This window comes from the organism of the source record quoted next, unplaced genomic scaffold (assembly GCF_019419815.1).
Source record: "Pyrus x bretschneideri cultivar Hongxiangsu unplaced genomic scaffold, Pyrus_bretschneideri_v1 Contig25, whole genome shotgun sequence".
Classification (NCBI taxonomy): domain Eukaryota; kingdom Viridiplantae; phylum Streptophyta; class Magnoliopsida; order Rosales; family Rosaceae; genus Pyrus; species Pyrus x bretschneideri.
The window spans coordinates 3,387,781-3,409,470 of NW_025999557.1; the positions used below are offsets into that span (position 1 = coordinate 3,387,781).

General features: G+C 39.8%; 1 protein-coding gene and 1 pseudogene across 1 annotated transcript; one reads left to right on the plus strand and one right to left on the minus strand.

Annotated features, from left to right (window-relative positions):
* The first annotated feature begins 769 nt into the window (after positions 1–769).
* On the plus strand, positions 770–7,097 carry LOC103931542 (C2 domain-containing protein At1g53590). The gene is made up of 12 exons (XM_048586797.1): positions 770–1,405; positions 1,683–1,757; positions 2,071–2,214; positions 2,843–2,938; positions 3,048–3,179; positions 3,845–3,997; positions 4,117–4,158; positions 4,534–4,582; positions 4,718–4,810; positions 4,900–5,083; positions 5,324–5,450; positions 5,794–7,097. Exons 1-12 carry the CDS (start codon positions 1,280–1,282, stop codon positions 6,808–6,810), a joined length of 2,238 nt encoding a protein of 745 aa, XP_048442754.1. The 5' UTR covers positions 770–1,279; the 3' UTR covers positions 6,811–7,097.
* Positions 7,098–10,444: 3,347 nt separating this feature from the next.
* On the minus strand, positions 10,445–11,748 carry LOC108865888 (annotated as a pseudogene).
* Positions 11,749–21,690: the final 9,942 nt, after the last annotated feature.

Below are 21,690 nucleotides of genomic sequence, written 5' to 3' on the forward strand. Positions count from 1 at the left end.
TACCATTCTTTGTTAAAAAAAAAAAAATTTAAATCATATATTCGGCTTAGAATTGCACACAATTTGGCTGTACATTGTGCCGCGAGACAAGGAATAACACCTCCTTTGTTGTTTTCCAAAGAGGTATTTGTTGATTTTCTTCCCGAATTTGTAAGGAGTTGCTAATTTCTTTTTGAACTTTAATAATTAGCCAATTTTCCTCCTAATAATAGATTTTAGAGATTTTCTTCCAATTTTCTATCTATTTTGATCACATGACAAATGTTTGAAGACAATAAAGTAATTTCATCCCTGATTTGGATAACATATTGCTTTGTCCTTCTTCTCTTTTTGCCGGTTGATTCTGAATTAGACATGGAAGTTCAATTAGCAGCTGCAAAGTATTAGCTTTAGTCGAAATCACCAAAATAAAATTACTCTTTTGCCCTTATATGGTTGCCATGTTTTGTTCACTTGACTAAGATAGATTGAACATTGGATGAAAATTTTCAAAATCTAACATCAGAAATTTGACTATTTATAAAAATTAAAAAAAACTAATTAGCCAAAATTAAAGTAGAAATTATGCAAGTTCGGAGCCGCAATAGATGAAGAGGTCTTCTCCAAATGAGGCGAGATTTTATGGTTTATCCAGTTAAACTTAATAGCGAATTACCGACACGCGTATTGGACGTGTTTCGTAGACGTGGCGAGTGGCGACCAACTGCCATTCAAAAGCACCTTCCTCAAATGTAAGTATATATAACTCTCCACCTCTCCGCACTTTGTCGTAATTCGTATTGCTTTCTCTCTCTACACCTTCCCGCCGGTTGCTTCAGCTCTACGGTTCCGTTTCAACTTCCCTGGCCACCGAAAACATTGCTCTTTCCTTTTACTTTTTCAATTGGGTATTTTTCTGTGAAGCTTCTGGTTTCATCAGAGTTTTTCTTTGATTTCTGGTTTGAAAAATTCTGGTTTTTTTTTTTTAATGTTTTAGTGGGTAGTTCTCAGATCTTCAATAAAATAAATGGTTTGTTGTTGATTTGATTTTGCTCTTCTGGGTTTTCGTTCCTTTTTAATGTTTTTAAGACTGTTCCTTGAGCTTTTAGTTTGAGTGTTGGATTTGTCCTTTGATATGTTGACTCTAGATTGGTGATTTTTTTTTTTTTTTGTTGGGGTTTTCTTGGGGAGGGGTTTAGTTGGGTGAGAGAGAGTAAAGTTTGAATTTTGAAACAAGAAGAGAGAGAAAAGTTGCTTTTGGCTTTTGAGGTTGAAGAAGAAGGAAGAAGAAGAAGAAGAGATGGATGTAACAGAAGTTACTTTAATACACCATGTGGGGATTGTGTTAATGGTGATCTGGTTTCTCTCTCACTTCAATTGCTGCCACCCAGTTGTCTACTTCATCTCTCTCATTTATCTCTACCTGGTATGGAATCACTTCTCTTCCTCATCAATGCTTTAGATTTTTTATTCATTCATTTTTTTTTGGTTTCTGCGGTTTTAGGAAACTATCAAAGCAAGGAAAGTAAATTATGAGAATTTATTTTTCCTTTATGCGAGGAATTAGAATCAAGCACAAAGTTTCCTGTTATCATTGTTTCTTTCTGTCAATAATATGTAATGTGATTTGATAAACGGGTGTGTATTAATTTGGAGGTGCAATTGCAGTACTTAATACGCACTTTTGCTTGTGCTTTCAACAGGTTCATGAGCGGTATGTTGTGAGGTTGCAGAAGAAATTACGATTTGAGGAAAGAAAACAGGCCAATCAGAGAAGGGTAACTTTTAGTTTTCCCTTTTGTGTGGTTGATTTCTTTATCTGTAATTTGTACATTGAATAAAAGAGTTTTTGTTGATCTTTATAATTGTTCAAACTGATAAGTGATCAAAAGAAAGAGGACCCGCCATGAGAAAGGTTCTTGTATTTAAATTCGAATTAAATTCTTTTGAGTATCTATGCTTTGCACTTTTTGTTGGAAAATTTTCTTTGTTACTTATTTGGAAATTAAGTTTGTGGTTTTGAATGTATGGCTGAATTAGTTTGGGAGTGCAATATCTCTCATTTTTTGACTTCCTTGTTCGATCCTTCAGGTACTTTCTGATTCTGAGACGGTACAGTGGTTGAACCATGCAGTTGAAAAGATATGGCCTATATGTATGGAACAGATTGCTTCACAGAAAGTTCTCCTCCCTATCATACCTTGGTTTATGGAGAAGTACAAACCGTGGACTGTTGTATGACTTTACCTTCTGATTTATTCATGTTCAATACTCTGGTTTTGAACTTTTAATTGCTCCAATTGATTTGGGTTTAAAGTTCCCTCTCTTTTGAAAACTCGGATTCTTTTGTAGTACTTTGATAATTTGCTGATGTACTTTACTCTTGGGTTGCTGATGTACTTTACTCTTGTGTTGCTGATGTACTTTACTCTTGTGTTGCTGATGTACTTTGATAATTTGTAGTACTTTGATAATTTGATTACTTCTTTACTTTTGGCACACAATCCTAGATCTTCTCATTTTAATTTTGACTGTGAATCATCATATTTAGTTACAAGATTTTAAAGATTTTTAATTAGATTTTTGACATGTGAACTGCTAGAGCAACTGTTCATTAAATTTAATTGCTATTCAAGTGGCTATAACTTGTTTGTTCTATGTTTCCTCATCCATAAGAGAATTCAAATAATTTTAATAAAACAGAAGAGAGATTGTTTTCGAGTACATAGTGTATTTTGATTATTTTTAGCGGCTATTATGTGTGGGAAGCTACTTCCAACTTTAGCTACTTCCAACTTTTTCTCTGGTGGTTATGTTTTGATACTATTTTTGAGTTATTAGTGATGATTTATCATATTTTCAGGGTAAAGCTGTAGTACAGCATCTGTACTTGGGAAGAAACCCACCTATGTTCACAGAGATGAGAGTTCTTCGCCAATCTACTGATGATGACCACTTGGTACGAGTTAATATTCTCCGGCACATTGGACCAATATTTTTCTTCTGCACTCTGTGGCTTTCGTTCTAGAATTCAGCCAAGATGAAGTGAAACATTGTAATAAATGCAGGTTTTGGAGTTGGGGATGAATTTTCTGACAGCTGATGATATGCTTGGAATTCTAGCTGTGAAACTGAGGAAAACACTAGGTTTCGGAATCTGGACGAAGTTGCATATTACAGGCATGCATGTTGAAGGGAAGGTATGGATTTGCCCAACTTGTAATTCAGGATGGGATCTTAAGTCGGTTTAAAGTTGAGGAAGTTTGTAAATTTGTTAAGCATGATAGAAATAGAAGCACGGTCTCCATGAGGATTAACTATGTGGCTGATTTTGCAACTTCTGAGTTCTGATTTGCACCACTTTATGGATATCTGTGAATTTAAAGACCGCTGGGAACTTTTATTTTTAATGATTGAATTCTGATATGTGGCCTTCTCCGTTTTGCCTAATCTGTTTTGCCTTTTAGAAATAGCATCCGAGCTTTAGATCTAGGGAGTTTTAACAAAAAGCCCACGGTACTGTTCACTTTAACGAAAAACCATATTTTTACACTAAAAAGTCAATCGTGGTACTATTCACTTTATCCTTTATATTGTCCTTATCATTAAAACTCAAAGTTTTCAAGCCCCTTTCATTAGTTTTCCTTTAGATCTAATGTATTATCTCAGCCAGAAAAGCTTATGATTTATGTTAGATGTTCCATGTTATCTTATTGATTAGGTTCTGGTTAGTGTCGTTAACTAAGAATGTTTAAGAGGGGTGACCTCTGCTCTTTGGTGGCATGATGGAAAACTTTTTGTTTTTTGGTGAAGTAATGTCAACACTGGCATGTGATAAGGCTGTGATTTTCTTTCTCTTGTGTAGGTCCTGATTGGGGTGAAGTTCCTTCGAAAGTGGCCTTTCCTAGGCCGTGTGCGGTTATGCTTCGTTGAGCCTCCATATTTTCAAATGACCGTCAAGCCTATTTTCACCCGCGGGCTTGATGTTACAGAAGTCCCTGGGATTGATGGATGGCTGGTAAGCTTTTATGATATTTTATGCAGATAAATTCTTAAATCTCCCCTTTCATCGGTCACTCACTTTGTCTTTGTGTTTACTAATCTCTGATTTTCTCCTTCGTTGATTCCGTCTCCCAGGATAAGCTTCTTGCTGTTGCCTTTGAGCAGACACTTGTTCAGGTAAACTATTTGGATTTGGCATACCATATATATAATTCTATGCCATCCGTTGGCTCTGTTGAATGCAAAGACTTCAGTTCAGACATCTCCTTGCATGTTGTAATGAAGGCCTTTCTCATTAAGCTGAAAAGCCTCTGGCCTAAGATTTCCATTTGTTGCAAATTTCCAATTTTAGAAAAATATCTTGATAGTTCTCTCCGTCTGTAGGTGTTTCATACCTTCCAAATAGAATTTAAGGTTGATTAAAATTCCACGTGATTTAGTTAGAAAAAAAATCTTGTTCAAATGACAAATCATGGGACTTTTCGATGTTATGTTTCATATGGCAGCAAGACAATTCCGAAAATGTTACTAATTATCTTTATCTCTTTGCAGCCTAATATGCTAGTTGTTGACATGGAGAAATTTACTTCACCAGAACAGGGTAAGGGCCACGTAAATACATTTTCAGTACTTCCGTCGACTAGATTCTCTTGCATTCAGTCCCCATGTGATATAAGTTCCTCTCACCCATTCACTCTCTAAAATGTTTCAATTACTGTGTTCATGTGAATGACAGAAAGTTGGTTCACTGTGGATGAGAAGGATCCTGTTGCTTTTGTGAGAATAGAAGTTATCGAAGCATCTGACATGAAAGCCTCCGATCTTAATGGTTAGTTATTTGTTTGCCAGTACAACAAGATTTTTTTAACTAACACATGGAGGTTATTTTTTGTATTTAATACAGATCTATATTTTCAGGATTCGCTGACCCTTATGTGAAGGGTCGTTTGGGTGTTTACCAATTCAAAACTAAGATACAAAAGAAAACGCTGACTCCAAAATGGCACGAGGAATTTAAGATCCCCATTATCACATGGGATTCACCAAATGTGCTAGCTATTGAAGTTAATGACAAGGACATATTTGTTGATGATACTCTTGGGTTTGTTTCTGAACTTCCTTAATATATTATGTTCTGTACCGTGCCTAAGTCTCTGCAAATAATATTGCTATAGTATGCCTATTACATTTAGAGGATTACCGACTGAAGAGATTAATGATCACAAGCACAAATTAAATGAGTCTGGAAGCTAGTTATCTCCTTGTGCTTTGGTTTTGTATGAAGTTGTTCTGTAGGTGCTGTTTTCCCTGTACGATTAACTGACACTTCTTCTATATCCAGAGACTGTTCCATTAACATCAGCAATCTTAGGGATGGCGGGAGGCATGACATGTGGTTGCCTCTTCAGAACATCAAAACGGCTGGGAGGCTGCATGTTGCAGTAACCGTACTATACGAAAATGAGAAGGTAACTTTTTCCTTTTCAACTAGTTCTACTGATAATGTCTATTAGGAAATTAAAGTCAAGAGATTGATCGTTCTAGTTGCTGCATAAATTAGAATGCAATGCTTCCACAAGAATGCTCAAGTGTGCATGGCGCTCCGCTCCTTCGAAAAAGTACCTTCACAATTTGAGGATCTCAATGAATCCTCTAATTGTTTTAGTTTCTGTTTTCCCTTGTTTCTCTCATGTCTATTCTCACAGTTGAAACAAATTTGAAGGCTCAATTCTCTAGGACATCTAGGTGATAAAGTTTTTTCAGGAACAGAAAAATCTTCAAAGGTTTGACTTGAGCCACTTTCTTACACAGGGAGATGACAGTCCAGATGTTCAGGAAAAGCCGGATGTGGAAGAACAAAGAAATTCCTTTGTCAGTGACACTGGTAATAAAGGTTCCTTCTCATCCATGTCGTCGGGGAAATCTCCTAAGGTAGCAGATCATTTTGAGCCCATTGATGTTGATGGGCAGAAAGAGACCGGTATATGGGTCCATCACCCAGGAAACGAAGTTTCCCAAACTTGGGAGGCTAGAAAAGGAAAGGGTCGACGACTTAATACCCAAGTTCAAAGGGAGCCTAATGGTAGTGGCCTTGGATCCCAAGTTAATGATAGCAGCAGCACTGATGAGAATCCTGAAGATAAACATCGAATGCCATCAGTTCGCAGGGGTCTGCATATGATCAGTTCGGTGTTCCATAGGAATTCCAAGAAGGAGGATAATTCATGCAGCTTTAAAGAGCCACTCGAAACCCCACGTGTGAATCTAAGGGCAGTTAATGAAAAAGATATTGGTGCGAGTAATGAAGAAGATATTGGTGTGCGACTTGTTATGGATGACGGCCTTTGTAGCCCTCTTTCTGGCAAGGCAAATTCAAAAGGAGGGCCGTTAAGTTCTGGAGAGAGTGGTTCGGATAGCCCAGGAAAGGGCAAGGTGAAAGACATGGCAAAGAATCTCTACAAAAGCGCTGAAAGGTCGGTAAAGCATGCACTTTCACGGAAAGGTTCTAGAAAGTCTCAAGCTGATTCCCGCACAGTGAGTGAAAGAGAAATTTTAGCAGATTCCATCTCTTCTGATGATGATTCTCTTCCGTCCCCATTTGTTGAAACGATACCAGTTGCCTCCAAGGCTATACCTCGTAGCTCCGATATTGATTCAGGTATAGCAGAGAAGCCCGTGGTTCAGCCGGTAATTGACACTGCAGTGGATGCTGAAGTCCCAGCAAATAGGGTTGAACTTGGAGAACTCGAAAAAGTGGATGAGGAGCTGAACAGCCCTGGAAGAAGTAGCGATGAATTGTCCGAGCCGTCAAAAGTTGAAGCTAGCTGATGCAGAATTGAAGGTGTGGCAGCTCATACTGTTCGTCCTGCGGCTGCATTAGCAGATTTATGGCGTGCATGTCCAGGCCACATAATGGACGTTCTTGTGAAACACTCGGCCGAACAAATGCGTTGATATGTTTTTTCACCTTGAAAAAAACACTTGTATACAAAAATTGAGGAATTTTGATGCAGCTATAGGTTCTTTTTGTAAATATGTTGCATACATGTAAAGTTGTTTTGAGAAAAGTTTTGTGATTTGAACTTTTGTTTAATACACTGGTACAAATTTGTTTAGTTATAGAAGGGCCATGGGTTGCTTGGGAGCCCAAGTCCAAACTCACTATTTTTGTCCGAGCCGAAACAATGACAGCACGACATGTGGATAGGTTATTCTCAACACGACCCATTGTGACCCTAGGTATTAAAAATGTAATCAAGGTTCTCAATTTGGAAAGCAAAATTTGAAATGACGCTAATTTGGAGAGTAAATCTAGAAATGATCTTATGGCATTTAATTATCGATATAGAATTGTATTTGTCGTCACGTGACTGTAAAGTTTCTCATTTTCCTTTTTGTTGGAAACAAAAAAACCACCATCTCAATGTCTGTTGTCACTAGTACTACGGTCTAGTAATATTCCTTTTTACTTGTAAGTAAGAGGTATTGAGTTTGATTCTCGCCAAAGACGAATTTTAACCACATTATTACTAGCCCATTGTGAGGCTTAGCCTACCCCCTCCTTCTTTAATGTAGATAATATCGTTTTTAAAAAAAATATGTTCTTCCTTGCTAGTCTGTCCTCTAAGAAGACCTCTCATCCATTTAGGGTACATGGATCATGAACAGAAAAATGACCGTCAAAGGATTGAAATGAAGAGAGTGCAAAATGATGACTAGTTCATTGAGAAATATAGATCTGAGATTTGCAAAAAGACCCAATGAACGAAAAGCTCTTGGGGACTTGAATGACGGATGAGAACCGCTCAACTCACCCAACAACTCAACGAGCTAGTTGTTGAGGCCAATTGATGTATATTTAAACTAACCTAAATAATAGATTAGTTTAAACCAAATTAAACTCACAAACGCACAAATCAATTGTAGTAATATATACAAATACGAGGTTGATCCCACAAAGATTGCTTTAACACCAGTTTAACCAATTAATCACGCTAGACTTAATTAAACAAACAAAGGATAGATTGAATTGAATAATTGATTAAGACTAAAATTAACAAGAAAAAGAAAAGACAATTAATAAACACACAACACAAGAAGAAATTGAGAAACAACGGAAATCTAAGGTTATGAATCCACCAACAACAATCCTATTTACTTTTCCTAGAGCCAACTACTATCCAATTACCATGCCAATGTTAAAGGTTGTTTTTTCTAAGGTATGAATTAATTCGTGATCAGGCATCAACTCTTGTATCTCTACATGATAATTATATCTTATTGGTTAGGCGTACAATTAAACACATAAAAACCCATTAAGCGTAAAAGAATCATGTCAACCAAGTAGGACTAACTTGATATTGGTCATCCTCACTAGTTTGTCTACTCTTCTTAATCTTAGTTCCAATAAACCTAATTGATTGGTCATCCTCATAGATTTATCTAACTATCTAGATGCAAAATTTCTAAAGGTGATTAGTCATTAGAAATTCGAACCTAGAATAAAATACCCACAAAGATTAAGAATATAACATGACATATAATCGGATAATAATTAACAAAGTACTTCGCAAATATTCATGTCATGGCTTCATCATAAACCTTAGAAAATAACTTAGTTACACATGGAAATAAAAATAAAAGAAAGATAGAACCCGGAATCCATGGCAAAGCACGTCCTTAAGCTATTCTTCACAAATTGCAGAGATGGTGAATAGTGTAGTGGTGTGATGGTATCGGGGATGCGGGGGATGATGGATATCTTAAAGAGAACTTAGGGACCTTATTTATACTAGAAAAAACCCTAAAATGTCTGGAAGAAACTCTCCTAAAATAAAACAAACTCCTAAACAATTAATGACACAAACTAGGAAAGAATCCTTCTTGGCTTGGAAACACGTCATTTGTCTTGCACGTTTTGGGGTCGATTTATCTTAAATTCTTTAAAAATATGAGAAACGTAGTTTTATCTCTTATCTTTCCAAGCATATATCGCACGCCACTAGGAAAAATCGGGAAAACCTTCAAATCTTCATTCTTCCACAGCTGCGCAATTCTGACAGGAAAACAACTTCTGCAAAATTGATTTGTAAAATTGGAATGAATGGCTCCATGGAAAATTATGAAATTCAAACACAACGATCTTCAGCCCTTGAGCTTCCTTCTCCAATTGGCCTTGCATCAAAACTCCTCCGGAAGGTCGAATTATCACCAAAAACGTCCTAAGTGCGTAGATTGGTTGAAACTGAGAAAAGGAAAGTAATAGGGCTCTTTTAAGACCAATTCCTTAACAAAACTTAGGGATAATTAATATGAAAATATGGTAAATAATGCACCAGTCACCAATCACTTCAAAACTAGCCGGGAATGATGCGAGAGGCAGGCAATGGCGAAGCCATCTTAAGACCACAGTAGGTTGAGGCCTACCCTGATTATTTTTTCTTGCAATCTCTACTATCTGTCTACCATTGATCAATTTTATAATATCACCATTAACTTGAATTTGTTTTCAATCCAACAAATACAAAGCCTATAATTTTCACTTAACAATTCGATAAGAATATTAGTTGATCATATTCTCTGTTTTTTGCCTATATGCAATTTTTTTCCTTTGCTTGCAGACTATTATTCTTGTTAGTTTCTTATTTCCCTCTATATCATCTATGAAATTAAGAAGAGAAAAAGTTTTTCTGTGAATAAAACCTTTCAAAATTCTCTTATGCCTTAATGTTTTTACAAATGAATGTATGATCACTCACATTTGAATTTAATAAGAATGTGCAATAAATAGATATGCTTTTAATGTTTTATTCTCCACCCTTAATATGAAATTCATGAGTAGTTGACCATGTATCCTTGGTTACAATGAGACCAAAAGAACGAGGCTATGTTTCTATATATATTATATGCCAATTTCAATTTAAAGTGTGCCTCTCCTAATATGAACTTTTGGCTCCGCCACTGGACAGGCCTTCGAGAAAGCAATTTGAAAACCAATAACATGCAGTGGAAAAATAAAGGCTGTGTAATTTTTGTTTTCGAACAAGCTATATTTTTGAACAAGCGATACTATCTAGATTAACGGGATCGCTAAGCCTCATAATAAGCGAGCCATGATAATGTGGTTCAAATTCGCTTTTGGCGAGAATCAAACCTAAGATCTCTCACTTACAAATGAAGATGAATACCACGAGACCGAAGAACTAAGTAACAAGGCTGTGTATTTTAGTTACATAGGAATTTGCTAAGTCCATTTAGATTATAATGAGAGTATTTAGGAAATTGTAACATTTATGTTGATTGAATTATTCATCTGTTCTCCAGCAAAATATGAATAAAAAGGTAATTAAAATAATAAACTCCGTCTTCTAATCTTAAAGACCACATGTTTTTTTTTCTAATGTATGATTGCAAACATATCAATTTTGATGAAAACACAACACAATACCAGTAAGAAGAACAATCAAATGACAGCCGAATTCAGGGATGCATATGCAAGGAACTCCTTATTACTTCCGATCATGGCCATGTCGTCTTCTTTTAAAGTCAAGGTGGCTTCTATGCCACCGCCATCATTTGTGTCCATCAATGCAATCATGTTCTTGAATTCGATGCTACGAATGCTCACCCATGCTGGCTTTCCCCACCCGAAATTGGCTTTGTAGAAGGGAAGCCGGCACCAACTGCTAAAAGCATAGGTTTCTACATCATGTCTTCCCAGATTGCCAGACTCTTTGATGGTTTGCATTACCACATCACCACTAATTCCATTAGGGCGTTCTTCTTTATATACTTCAATGCCTTTTCGGAGTTTCACAACCAAGTTTTTGTAGTCTAATTCACTCTGTAAGTTCATTGCCGTGAAGCACCACACAAGATTCCCCATTAGGTTTTCTGCCTGCCCTGATAATCCTTTCCTTATGTTTGCCGCTTGACACAAAACTGATGGCTTTATAGAACCCAAATTCGATCTTGAAGCTTCCATTGCTCCTTTCCAAATGAGGGACGACACTGCTTCAACACGCATTGGATTTAGCACTGCTGCACAGGTAACTTTGGTCTTAAGAGCAGCAATACTCGAGGCATCAAACATGTATCTCTGTGTTATACACTTGTCTTTAGGAAGGTGCACGGTAGGTTTTGGTGAGTTGAAGAAATCTTGTGGGGCGAATAGAGAAGCTGCAATGCCAAAATCTGCAGGAAGCACGTCATGATCACTTGTAATGGCTAAGCCGAGGGCAATTTCCGTCCAGTGCTTTATGAATGCGCTGAATGTTGAAGCATCGGCGACCTTATGCAAAATGCTGACCCCAATTGCCAATCCACCACATTCAAACAAGTTAGCCTGAACTAGTAGAAGATAGCCTGCTTCTGATTGATTGGATCCTATAGCAGTTGGAAGCAATTGATTTAGGATCGAAAATTGAGGTTTGTCCAAAATCTCCAATATGGGACAGTTAACTTGGGCCTTAAGAATGCAGCTCCATGATCATTGCAGCTGATCGAAACATTGTATTCAAATTTTCCCACAAAGGGATAGAAGCGAGTGAGGGCTTCCAATAATGATTTCTTTAGAAGCTTGAGCTTTTCAGCAAACAGGCAATGGCGATTGTTATTGACTTCATCGGGACTGCAACGATAGAAGAGAATTATTGGGATATGAAGATCAGGTTGAAACTGATCAAAAACAGATAGCCCCAAATTTCTGAGGTGGTAAGGAGTTGGAGAGTGAACGACGTCAACCTTCATCTCTGAAGCCATCTTTTGTTCCACACTTTGAGTTACGATCGATCTTTATTATGTTTTTAGAGAAGCATTTAGCGTTTCGGATCAATCTGTATGTTTTGGATTTATCTAAGGAGCATTTAGTGTTTGGCCTCAATTTGAAGGGTCGGCCACGCATGAAGACAGCAAATATGCTGTCATTTTTCCTTTCTGTATTGTCTTCACTCCCTTCCCTAGGATTCGCTACCAAGTCTTTAGGTCTATATATCGTTCAGCCAAGCCCAAACCCTACCAACATTTTAGTACATCTTTTATTGTCCCAAGTTTAAAGTGTAAGTTCTGTTTATCGTAGTTTAATCAACATATATTGGTTAAGGTATATTGACTCACTGTGGAATGAAAGCCCGGCGCAGGATGCCAGTTTTAGAGCATGTCCAGCCATACCTAATTAACTGGGCTCTAGGGGAGCCCGATAGACAACCTAAGCTTGAATTGCCTAGCCTACCAACTAGTGGATCTGACGTCGGGCTGACTTCAACTCTCGTTTTATATTTTTTTTGGCCTAGCGCATGTGTTAGACGCAGGAGAATGGCGAGTGGATGGACAAGAAAACAGGGCAGGGGCTGCCGGGCAAGCGCACTTAGTTGGGGGCCGATGTGGCGCTTTTTGGTCTGTTGGATTTTCCAATCAACAGTCCATATTTTTAGCAAAAAAATAAAATTAAAAAAGGAAAAAATAAGACGAAATCCAATTGTTACCGTTGGCTTACATGTCAAAATCTAGACTATTGGACTACATTTTTTTTTGTAATCTAACTGTCCATATAAATTAGGTTAATAAAAATTAAAAAATACATAAAAATATAAATAAATAAAAAATTTTATAAATACCTAATCATGCTTTCGGGTAGTGACACGTGGAGTGACGAGATTGGTTAAAAATCGCATCTGAAATTAATAATAAAATTATCTTTTATTATTTTATTAAAAAAAACAATAATATTGCATACCAATAGTCTGCACAATTCAGTTTAGGGTAGAGATACATTTGGGCAGTTACTATTCACTAAAGGCAGTAATTGCTTGGGCAATTTGGTAGGGGGAAGTGCTCTTAGGCCTGGTTTGGTACTGAGGTGATTCTGAAAAAAGCTGGTATAAAAAAAAGCTGAGAGCTGTTTTTGTGTTTGGTAAACATTCAGCTGCAGTTTTTTTTCACAGTTTTGGGTGAAAAAAGCCAAAAACAAGAAGCTGCAAGACCCAACTTTGAAAAAAAGACTTTTTTTCACATCTGTTTTACATAAAAGTTTACCAAACACTATAATACTGCTTTTTTTTTCAAAAGCACTTTTACAAAAAAGTTTACCAAACACTCTGCTACTTTATTTCACAGCTGTTTATTCTCACAGCACAGTAGAAGCAACTTTTTTTTCAAAACACAACAATACCAAACTAGCCCTTACTTACTGTGGACATCGAAATTTCGGTGAAATGAATGTTGACCAATAATTAAAATTTCAACACTCACGTGTCACATAAATTTTACATGTAGCGTGTGACTCAATGAAAAATCGAAATAAATTGGAAAAGTCATCAAATAGGACACGTGTCATTACTTGGCAGAAATGATTTATTTCATCTGATTATTTAAATCCAAAAATCAAGTTTTGAAATTCTATAAATAGGAAGCCAAGGCATTCATTTAGGGGGAGAAAAAGAAAGGAAGAAAGAAGGAAAGAAAGGAAGAAAGAGAGAAAGAAAGGAAGAAAGAAAGGAAAGAAAGGAAGAAGAGAAAGAAAGAAGGGAATTTACATCACACCAAAACCTTGAAGCCTCGAAACTCTAAAGCTCTCAAGCAAATCCCGAAGGATCAAGAAAACATTCTTCGTTCTTCGTCAAATCCTCCTTCAAAGGTCAAGCCCCAACGGCCCTTGAAGAACTTCCGCCGACTCAAGATCAAGCCCCGACGGCCCCTTGAAGAAAGTGTTCATCATCCGTTCGTCCTAAGATCAAGCCCCAACGGCCCTTTGGATCAACAACCTCAACAAATCCACACATACACTCAGTCTTCAAGATTAGGCCCAAAAGCCCTTGAAGATCCGCTCATCCATCAACCCTCAAGATCAAGCCCCAACGGCCTCTTGAAGAAATCCATACACTCAGTCTTCAAGATTAGGCCCAAAAGCCCTTGAAGATCCGCTCATCCATCAACCCTCAAGATCAAGCCCCAACGGCCTCTTGAAGAAATCCATACACTCAGTCTTCAAGATTAGGCCCAAAAGCCCTTGAAGATCCGCTCATCCATCAACCCTCAAGATTAAGCCCCGACGGCCCCTTGAAGAAATCCATACACCCAGCCTTCAAGATCAAGCCCAAAAGCCCTTGAAGATCCGTTCATCAACTGTTCATCCCTAGATCAAGCCCCGACGGCCCTTTGGATCAACAGCTCATCCACAAACCTACACCCTACGAAGATAGAATCAGAGGATCAAATTACAAAGAGATTGTAACCCCAAAATCAATACAAACAAAAAAGATATTTTGTACACGTATTCTTGTCTCTTGTTTCAGGAATTTTCCGTGTTTACAAATTTGGCACGCCCAGTGGGACAATCTCTACCTCTCATCTCTATCCTCCAATCATCGAAAAACGCAAATGGCATCAAGAAAGGATCAAGCTGTTCCTGCAATCAAAGCAAAGAACAAGAACATCATCGCCGCAAGTGGTGATATTTCGGGCATCGTAACCCGAAGTAAGGCAAGAGCTCTTTTTGCCGCGGCTTCCGCCCCTGCATTGACTCTGTCAAAGGAACAAGAGCACCTGAGGTACGAGCCTGTGATCACCCTAGCCTCGCTAAAGGCATCAAGGGGGGAAAGCCCGAGGAAATACTCAGAGTCCCTACTCTCCGACGCTGATTCAAGCGGCAGTACAACCATGCAAGTTATGACCACTGGAGCAACTTCAATCGAGGAGCAGCTAGCTCAGATGAATGAAGCAATCGCAAAGCTCACACGGACTGTGGAGGAGAAGGACTTGCAGATTGCCGCACTTGTCAACCAACTAGATGCGCTGCCCGACGTGAAAGTCGACCCAAATATTGGCCTATTAAAGAAAGAAGACGACGAAGAAGAGGAGCCACCAGTGGAGAAAGTTGAAGAGAAGCCAAAGTTAGACCAAGAAACGGCATTCATGGGATCTCTCTCTATCCAGCAGCTACAGGAGATGATCGCAAGCACTGTCAAGACACAGTACGAAGGAAGCTCGCATGACTCCGTACTGTACTCAAAGCCTTACTCCAAGAAGATTGACGCTTTGAAGATGCCAAGGGGTTATCAGCCCCCAAAATTCATGCAGTTCGATGGAAAAGGCAACCCGAAGCAACATGTCGCCCATTTCATTGAAACTTGCAACAATGCTGGGACAGAGGGAGACTACCTCGTCAAACAGTTCGTGCGTTCGCTGAAAAGTAACGCTTTTGACTGGTACACTGACCTCGAACCTGAGTCTATCAACAGTTGGGACCAGCTAGAAAGGGAATTCCTCAACCGTTTCTACAGCACTCGTCGTACTGTAAGCATGCTAGAGCTGACCAGTACGAAACAGTGGAGAGATGAACCTGTCGTCAACTACATAAATAGATGGCGCTCCTTAAGTCTGGATTGCAAAGATCGGCTTTCTGAAACCTCTGCCATTGAGATGTGCGTTCAAGGCATGCACTGGGGGTTACATTACATCCTCCAAGGCATAAAACCAAGAACATTCGAAGAGCTAGCAACTCGTTCCCACGACATGGAGCTGAGTATCGCTAATCATGGGAAAAAGGAGCCAATTACTAACTTCAATAAGGAGAAAGTATTCGCCCCAAATGTAGACAAGACCGGGAAGAAGCCCGCTAAGGAAGCTTTCACCGTCAACACTACCCCCATCAAGACCTCTTCAGCGCCCATCAAGACCTCCTTAGCGCCCATCAAGACCTCTTCAGCGCCCATCAAGATCTCCTCCAAGAAGAAAGCGAAGGAGATAAAGACAAGTGAGCCTTCTCGCACCCAAGACAGATACAAGAGCACCTTGAGAGAGTTGGAACAGAAAACGTACCCTTTTCCTGACTCTGACATGGCTGCCATGTTAGATGACTTGCTGGAAAAAAAAGTGATTGAGCTACCCGAATGCAAGCGTCCTGAAGAAATGAATCGCACAAACGATCCTAGGTACTGCAAGTATCATCGTATTGTGAGCCATCCTGTTGGCAAGTGCTTCGTTCTCAAAGAACTCATCATGAAGCTAGCACAACAAGGGCAAATTGAGCTCGACCTTGAGGACACGGCCGCAACGCATACCACTACAATTGCGTTTGGATCGTTTAATCCTGTGCCTCTCCAAATGACACCTGACCGTTCCCGTGAATGCTTAAGTTGCACGGCACCTTCTACACAACCATCACTGGAGAGAAGCGACCAAGATACACATGCTGATGATGAAGAAGGATGGATATTGGTAACCTACAAAAAGACAAGGAAACCAAGACCACAAGTCATACAGCCAAAGGTGGAACAAAGAAGAAATCACCACGGCCGCGACAATGCGAAGCCTAAAAGAAACATAAAGCATAATAAAACAACATATGCTAGGGAACCTATGGAGCAGGAGCCACGCATTCCCGTTTCCTTGCGTGAGTACTTCCCGAATGACTTTTTCCAACAGTGCACTACCGTGGCCTGTCACATGGTTGAAGTAGAAATAGAAGAGCCCTCAAAAGGCAAAGCTATTGCCACTGAGGTAGAAAAGACCCTTACACCTGGAGAAGGTCTGCCAACACACTTTAGCATCGAGGAAGCGCTACCATTGCCAAAAAAGATGCGAAGAGCACTAGCAGCAGTCTTGGCAGGTCCCGACGACCACGAAGTGCAAGAAAGTAACGACGAAGGCTCGAAGCTTCAGCCACATGAATGTGCCACATGTTGTGCCACCCATGACGTAATTAACTTCACTGACGAAGACCTACTGTTGGGATCAAAGCCTCACAACCGTCCTCTCTTCGTCTCTGGGTACATAAAGGAATACAAAGTCAACCGCATGCTTGTGGATGGTGGGTCAGCCATAAACATCATGCCAAAATCAACAATGACCATAATCGGCATCAAGGTGAATGAACTATCCCTGAGCCGTCTGCTGATCCAGGGTTTTAACCAAGGAGGACAAAGGGCGATAGGTATGATCCGAGTAGAGATGACCATGGGAGAGCTCAAATCAAGCACGATATTCCACGTGATTGATGCAAGAACTTCCTATAGCTTGCTCTTAGGAAGACCTTGGATCCACGCAAATGGGGTAGTGCCGTCCACCCTTCACCAATGCCTAAAATTTTACCGAGAAGGAGTGAAGGTGATCCAAGGTGATACCAAGCCATTCACCGAAGCCGAATCACACTTTGCAGATGCCAAGTTCTACATGGATGAAGAGACGGTACCCGAAGCCCTTCCGGAAGAGATCAAATCCACGGGCAGAGCAGCACCTAAAAAGCAGGAGTGGCAAGCCATGCCTAAAAAACAAAAAGAGCAGGCCGGGCCATCTTCAAGCAAAGATGATGACGAGTTTGCTAAACCTGCAACAACCAAAGGGAGTAGGATGCCGTCAGAAGGACCAATTACGCCAAAGTCATCTGCAGGGGAAGCTTACATCCTAGCTGCAACAGATTACTTCTCCAAGTGGGCTGAAGCCATACCTTTAAGGGAAGTAAAAAAGGAAACTGTTGTTCGTTTCATCAAGGAGCATATCATCCACCGATATGGGGTGCCTCGCTACATTATCACGGACAATGGAAAGCAGTTTTCCAACCGACTCGTGGACGAGCTTTGCGACAAATACAAGTTCAAGCAGCACAAGTCTTCCATGTATCATGCTCCGGCCAACGGCCTCGCAGAAGCATTCAACAAGACGCTGTGCAACCTCCTGAAAAAGGTAATCGGCCGAACAAAGAGAGACTGGCATGAAAGAATAAGTGAAGCACTTTGGGCATATAGGACTACACATAGGACTCCTACCCAAGCTACACCTTATTCTCTCGTATATGGCGTAGAAGCTGTTCTACCGCTTGAAAGTCAAATCCCCTCACTAAGGATGGCTATACAAGAAGGCTTGACTGATGAAGAAAATGCAAAGTTGCGCCTTCAGGAGTTGGAAGCGCTGGATGAGAGAAGGCTCGAAGCTCAACAACACTTGGAATGCTACCAAGCACGGTTAGCCAAGGCATTCAACAAGAAAGTCCGCCCAAGGTCTTTCCAAGCCGGAGATCTCGTGCTGGCATTGCGTAGGCCTATCATTACAACCCATAAGACAAAAAGCAAGTTCACATCAAAATGGGATGGACCCTACGTAATACAAGAGATTTACACCAATGGCGCCTACTTAATCACGGCAGAAGACGGGTTGAAGATCGGCCCCATCAACGGCAGATTTTTGAAGCGCTACTACCCCTAAAGCAAAATCAACGCTCCTGGCCCGCAAGAGCATAAACTGTGTACGGCAAAATCATCATCAAAACTATCACTCATTTGAACTACGTCATGACTTGATCTCTTCTTTGGAAGAGTACGTAGGCAGCTTGAAACTTCAAAACTTCAAGTACAGTCACATCAAAATAAATAAATAAATGTTTCATTAAAGAAAGTCAATTTTATTACAAAAGAAAAGAAAAAAAAAATACATATGTTACTATGTATTAGGAAAAAAATATATATATATTCTCTATTCAAAAAAAAAAAAAAAAAAAAAAAAAAAAAAAAAAAAAAAACAGAAGTTGAAGTCCATAAAAAGGAGCAGCCCAAATCCAGGCTCAGGCCCGGCCCTTAAAGCCATCGCAAGAACCCTCACCACCGAATTCATTCTCCACAGAACCTTCGATGTGCCTTCTACCCAATTGATCAGGGACTGTCTGATTCAGACCACCTTCAAGGAAGCAGAAATTCGAAGACGCCGTCGCCGCCCTGAATTCGCTGCTCCGCGACCACTACCCTCTCCTCTCCGGTGAAATTACCATCAACCTCATCTGGTACGGTAACTTTCAGCCCTCCCAGAAAGCCATTACCACCGACCCTCTCCTCCTCGCCCAGCGCCTCCGTGACGCCTTCCCATCCGTCACCTCACTCACTGTCTACTTCCGATCTCACTCCACCGTCCAGAACGTCTCCCGTCTGTGGCCGGGATTGCGCCGGGTCAAGCTCCCATTCTCAGAGAGCTACAGAGACACCCCCTTTGGTCCGCCTGGGATGGAACAAGCAGGACCCCAGGTACATGGCCACCATCATCATGGACAGCGCCAAGGTGGTCGTCCTCGACATCCGCTTCCCGACCCTCTAAGTGGTCGAGTTGCAGAGGCACCAGTCCAGCCATCTCCAGTAGTCGCGGCATTTAGTTCTCGGGGCCCAGATTCGGTCACAGCCGCAGATCCATTTGCATTGGAAGCTAAACATTTTACAGAAATTCGTGTGTTGCATAGAGATGTCCGCATCGTTCTGGAAGGCAATGACAAGTTCAGTAATTTGATTGGGTCAGTATATTACCCTGATGGGGACTCGGCGAAAGACTTGGCCCTGGAGCTTGTTGAAAATGGTTATGCAAAATACGTTGAATGGGGTGGACGTCTTTGCACACTGGAGTTCTGGCAAGTGCTGCTGTGTTAACAGGCATTGGGGTGTTGTTCTATTTAAAGTGCACTAACCTGTAATGCTTGTCCCGATTGTGTAAAGAAAACATACTCGAATCGATTATAAAGGTACACAAGAGCCAGCTTCGCCCTACCAAATCTCATTGGCAGAGGGCTCAAGGAAACCAAACATTTTGGACTCGAAACACCAGCAGCAGTAAGTGTTCTGTGATCTGCCCTCTACTCATCACCTAGCGCTGTTGCAATTCCTCCACTTCAGGCTTGACGCCTTGCACTACCTCGAGCTCGTCACCCTGGCCACCATGATCAAAATCAACGAAGAGCTTCATTGACCGCTGTCAAACGACTAACCGGTCTTCAAACTCGACGCCTTACGCTCTGCTTCAAGCTCTGGCTGCTTCTGCACTTCCGCCATGGCTGCTGCCTGTGAATGTGATTAACAAAAACAAAGTTTGTCAACTCACATCTGCTTGCCTCTGCTGCTGCCTGTGAATGTGATTAACAAAAACGAAGTTTGTCAACTCACATCTGCTTGCTTCTGCTGCTGCCTTTGAATGTGATTGACAAAATCAAAGTTTGGCAACTCACACCCAAAGATCTCATCCGTCTGCTTGCTTCTGCTGCTGCCTTTGAATGTGATTGACAAAATCAAAGTTTGTCAACTCACACCCAAAGATATCCTCCGTCTTCTCTCGGACTCGCCCTGGGTTTTCACCCACAAACTCAGCCTTGCAGATCACCATATAAAAGAAAAAAAATGATGGAATCTGGCTGGACAACACCATGCACAAAAAAAAAAAAAAAAAAAAAAAAAAAAAAAAAAAAATGCAAGAACAAAATATAAAAGACAAAAAGAGTTTTAACGAGGTTCCTCCACAGTCAGTGTAACTGGAGTACGTCCTCGGAGCAATAGGAGCTCACCCAATAATCCACTATCAACCAAATGAAGCAGCAGCTTCTCTTCTCTATTTGCAGCTTCTTTCTTTTTCTCAACAGAGTATTGAGCTCTCTCTTCTTCTCTATTTTCTCCAAAACCGAAATAAGCTACCCTCACTTTTCCCTTTGCTTCAAAGGCTATTTAAACCAACGGATGTTGAAGAAAAAAACAAAAAAAAAAAAAAAAATTCCTGTTTTTCCTCCCCAAAACAAGGAAAATGTTTCTCCTTTTCTTCCTTTATAATTTTTTATAGCCAAAAGCATTTGCAAGTTGTGGTCTAGCTCCCAACGGATGTTGAAGAAAAAAAAAAAAAAAAATTCCTGTTTTTCCTCCCCAAAACAAGGAAAATGTTTCTCCTTTTCTTCCTTTATAATTTTTTATAGCCAAAAGCATTTGCAAGTTGTGGTCTAGCTCCCAACGGATGTTGAAGAAAAAAAAAAAAAAAAAAATTCCTGTTTTTCCTCCCCAAAACAAGGAAAATGTTTCTCCTTTTCTTCCTTTATAATTTTATATAGCCAAAAGCATTTGCAAGTTGTGGTCTAGCTCCCAACGGATGTTGAAAAAAAAAAAAAAAAAAAAAAAAAAAAAAAATTCCTGTTTTTCCTCCCCAAAACAAGGAAAATGTTTCTCCTTTTCTTCCTTTACAATTTTTTATAGCCAAAAGCATTTGCAAGTTGTGGTCTAGCTCCCAACGGATGTTGAAGGAAAAAAAAAAAAAAAAAAAAAAATTCCTGTTTTTCCTCCCCAAAACAAGGAAAATGTTTCTCCTTTTCTTCCTTTATAATTTTTTATAGCCAAAAGCATTTGCAAGTTGTGGTCTAGCTCCCAACGGATGTTGAAGAAAAAAAAAAAAAAAAAAAAAAAAAAATTTCCTGTTTTTCCTCCCCAAAACAAGGAAAATGTTTCTCCTTTTCTTCCTTTATAATTTTTTATATAGCCAAAAGCATTTGCAAGTTGTGGTCTAGCTGAAAGCATAGCCAAGTTGGCCACTTTTGAAGAAAAAAAAAAAAAAAAAATCTTAGTGATGTATATGTTTTATTTGTATTTAGCACAATACACTGAATAAAATAAAACATGTCCATTAATCTCCAAGAAATTACAAGTGTGTACAAAAAAAAAAAAAAAAAAAAAAAAAAAAAAGAAGATGGAGCTTTCACAAAGGATGTTCACGTGAAGCCCCATTACTTGGCAAAACTCTAGAAGCGGAAGGCATCGGAGCAGAAGGCATCGGAGCGGGAGGCATTGAAGCTAGAGCATTCCAGGCCTCAATACTTGGCCAAACGCTGGAAGACCCAGGAAAAAGGTGCCTCTGGAGGAAAGACGAAAACCTTTGACGATCACTTTGAATCCGACCTTCAGATTCTTGCAGCTCATCAAGCTTCCTCTT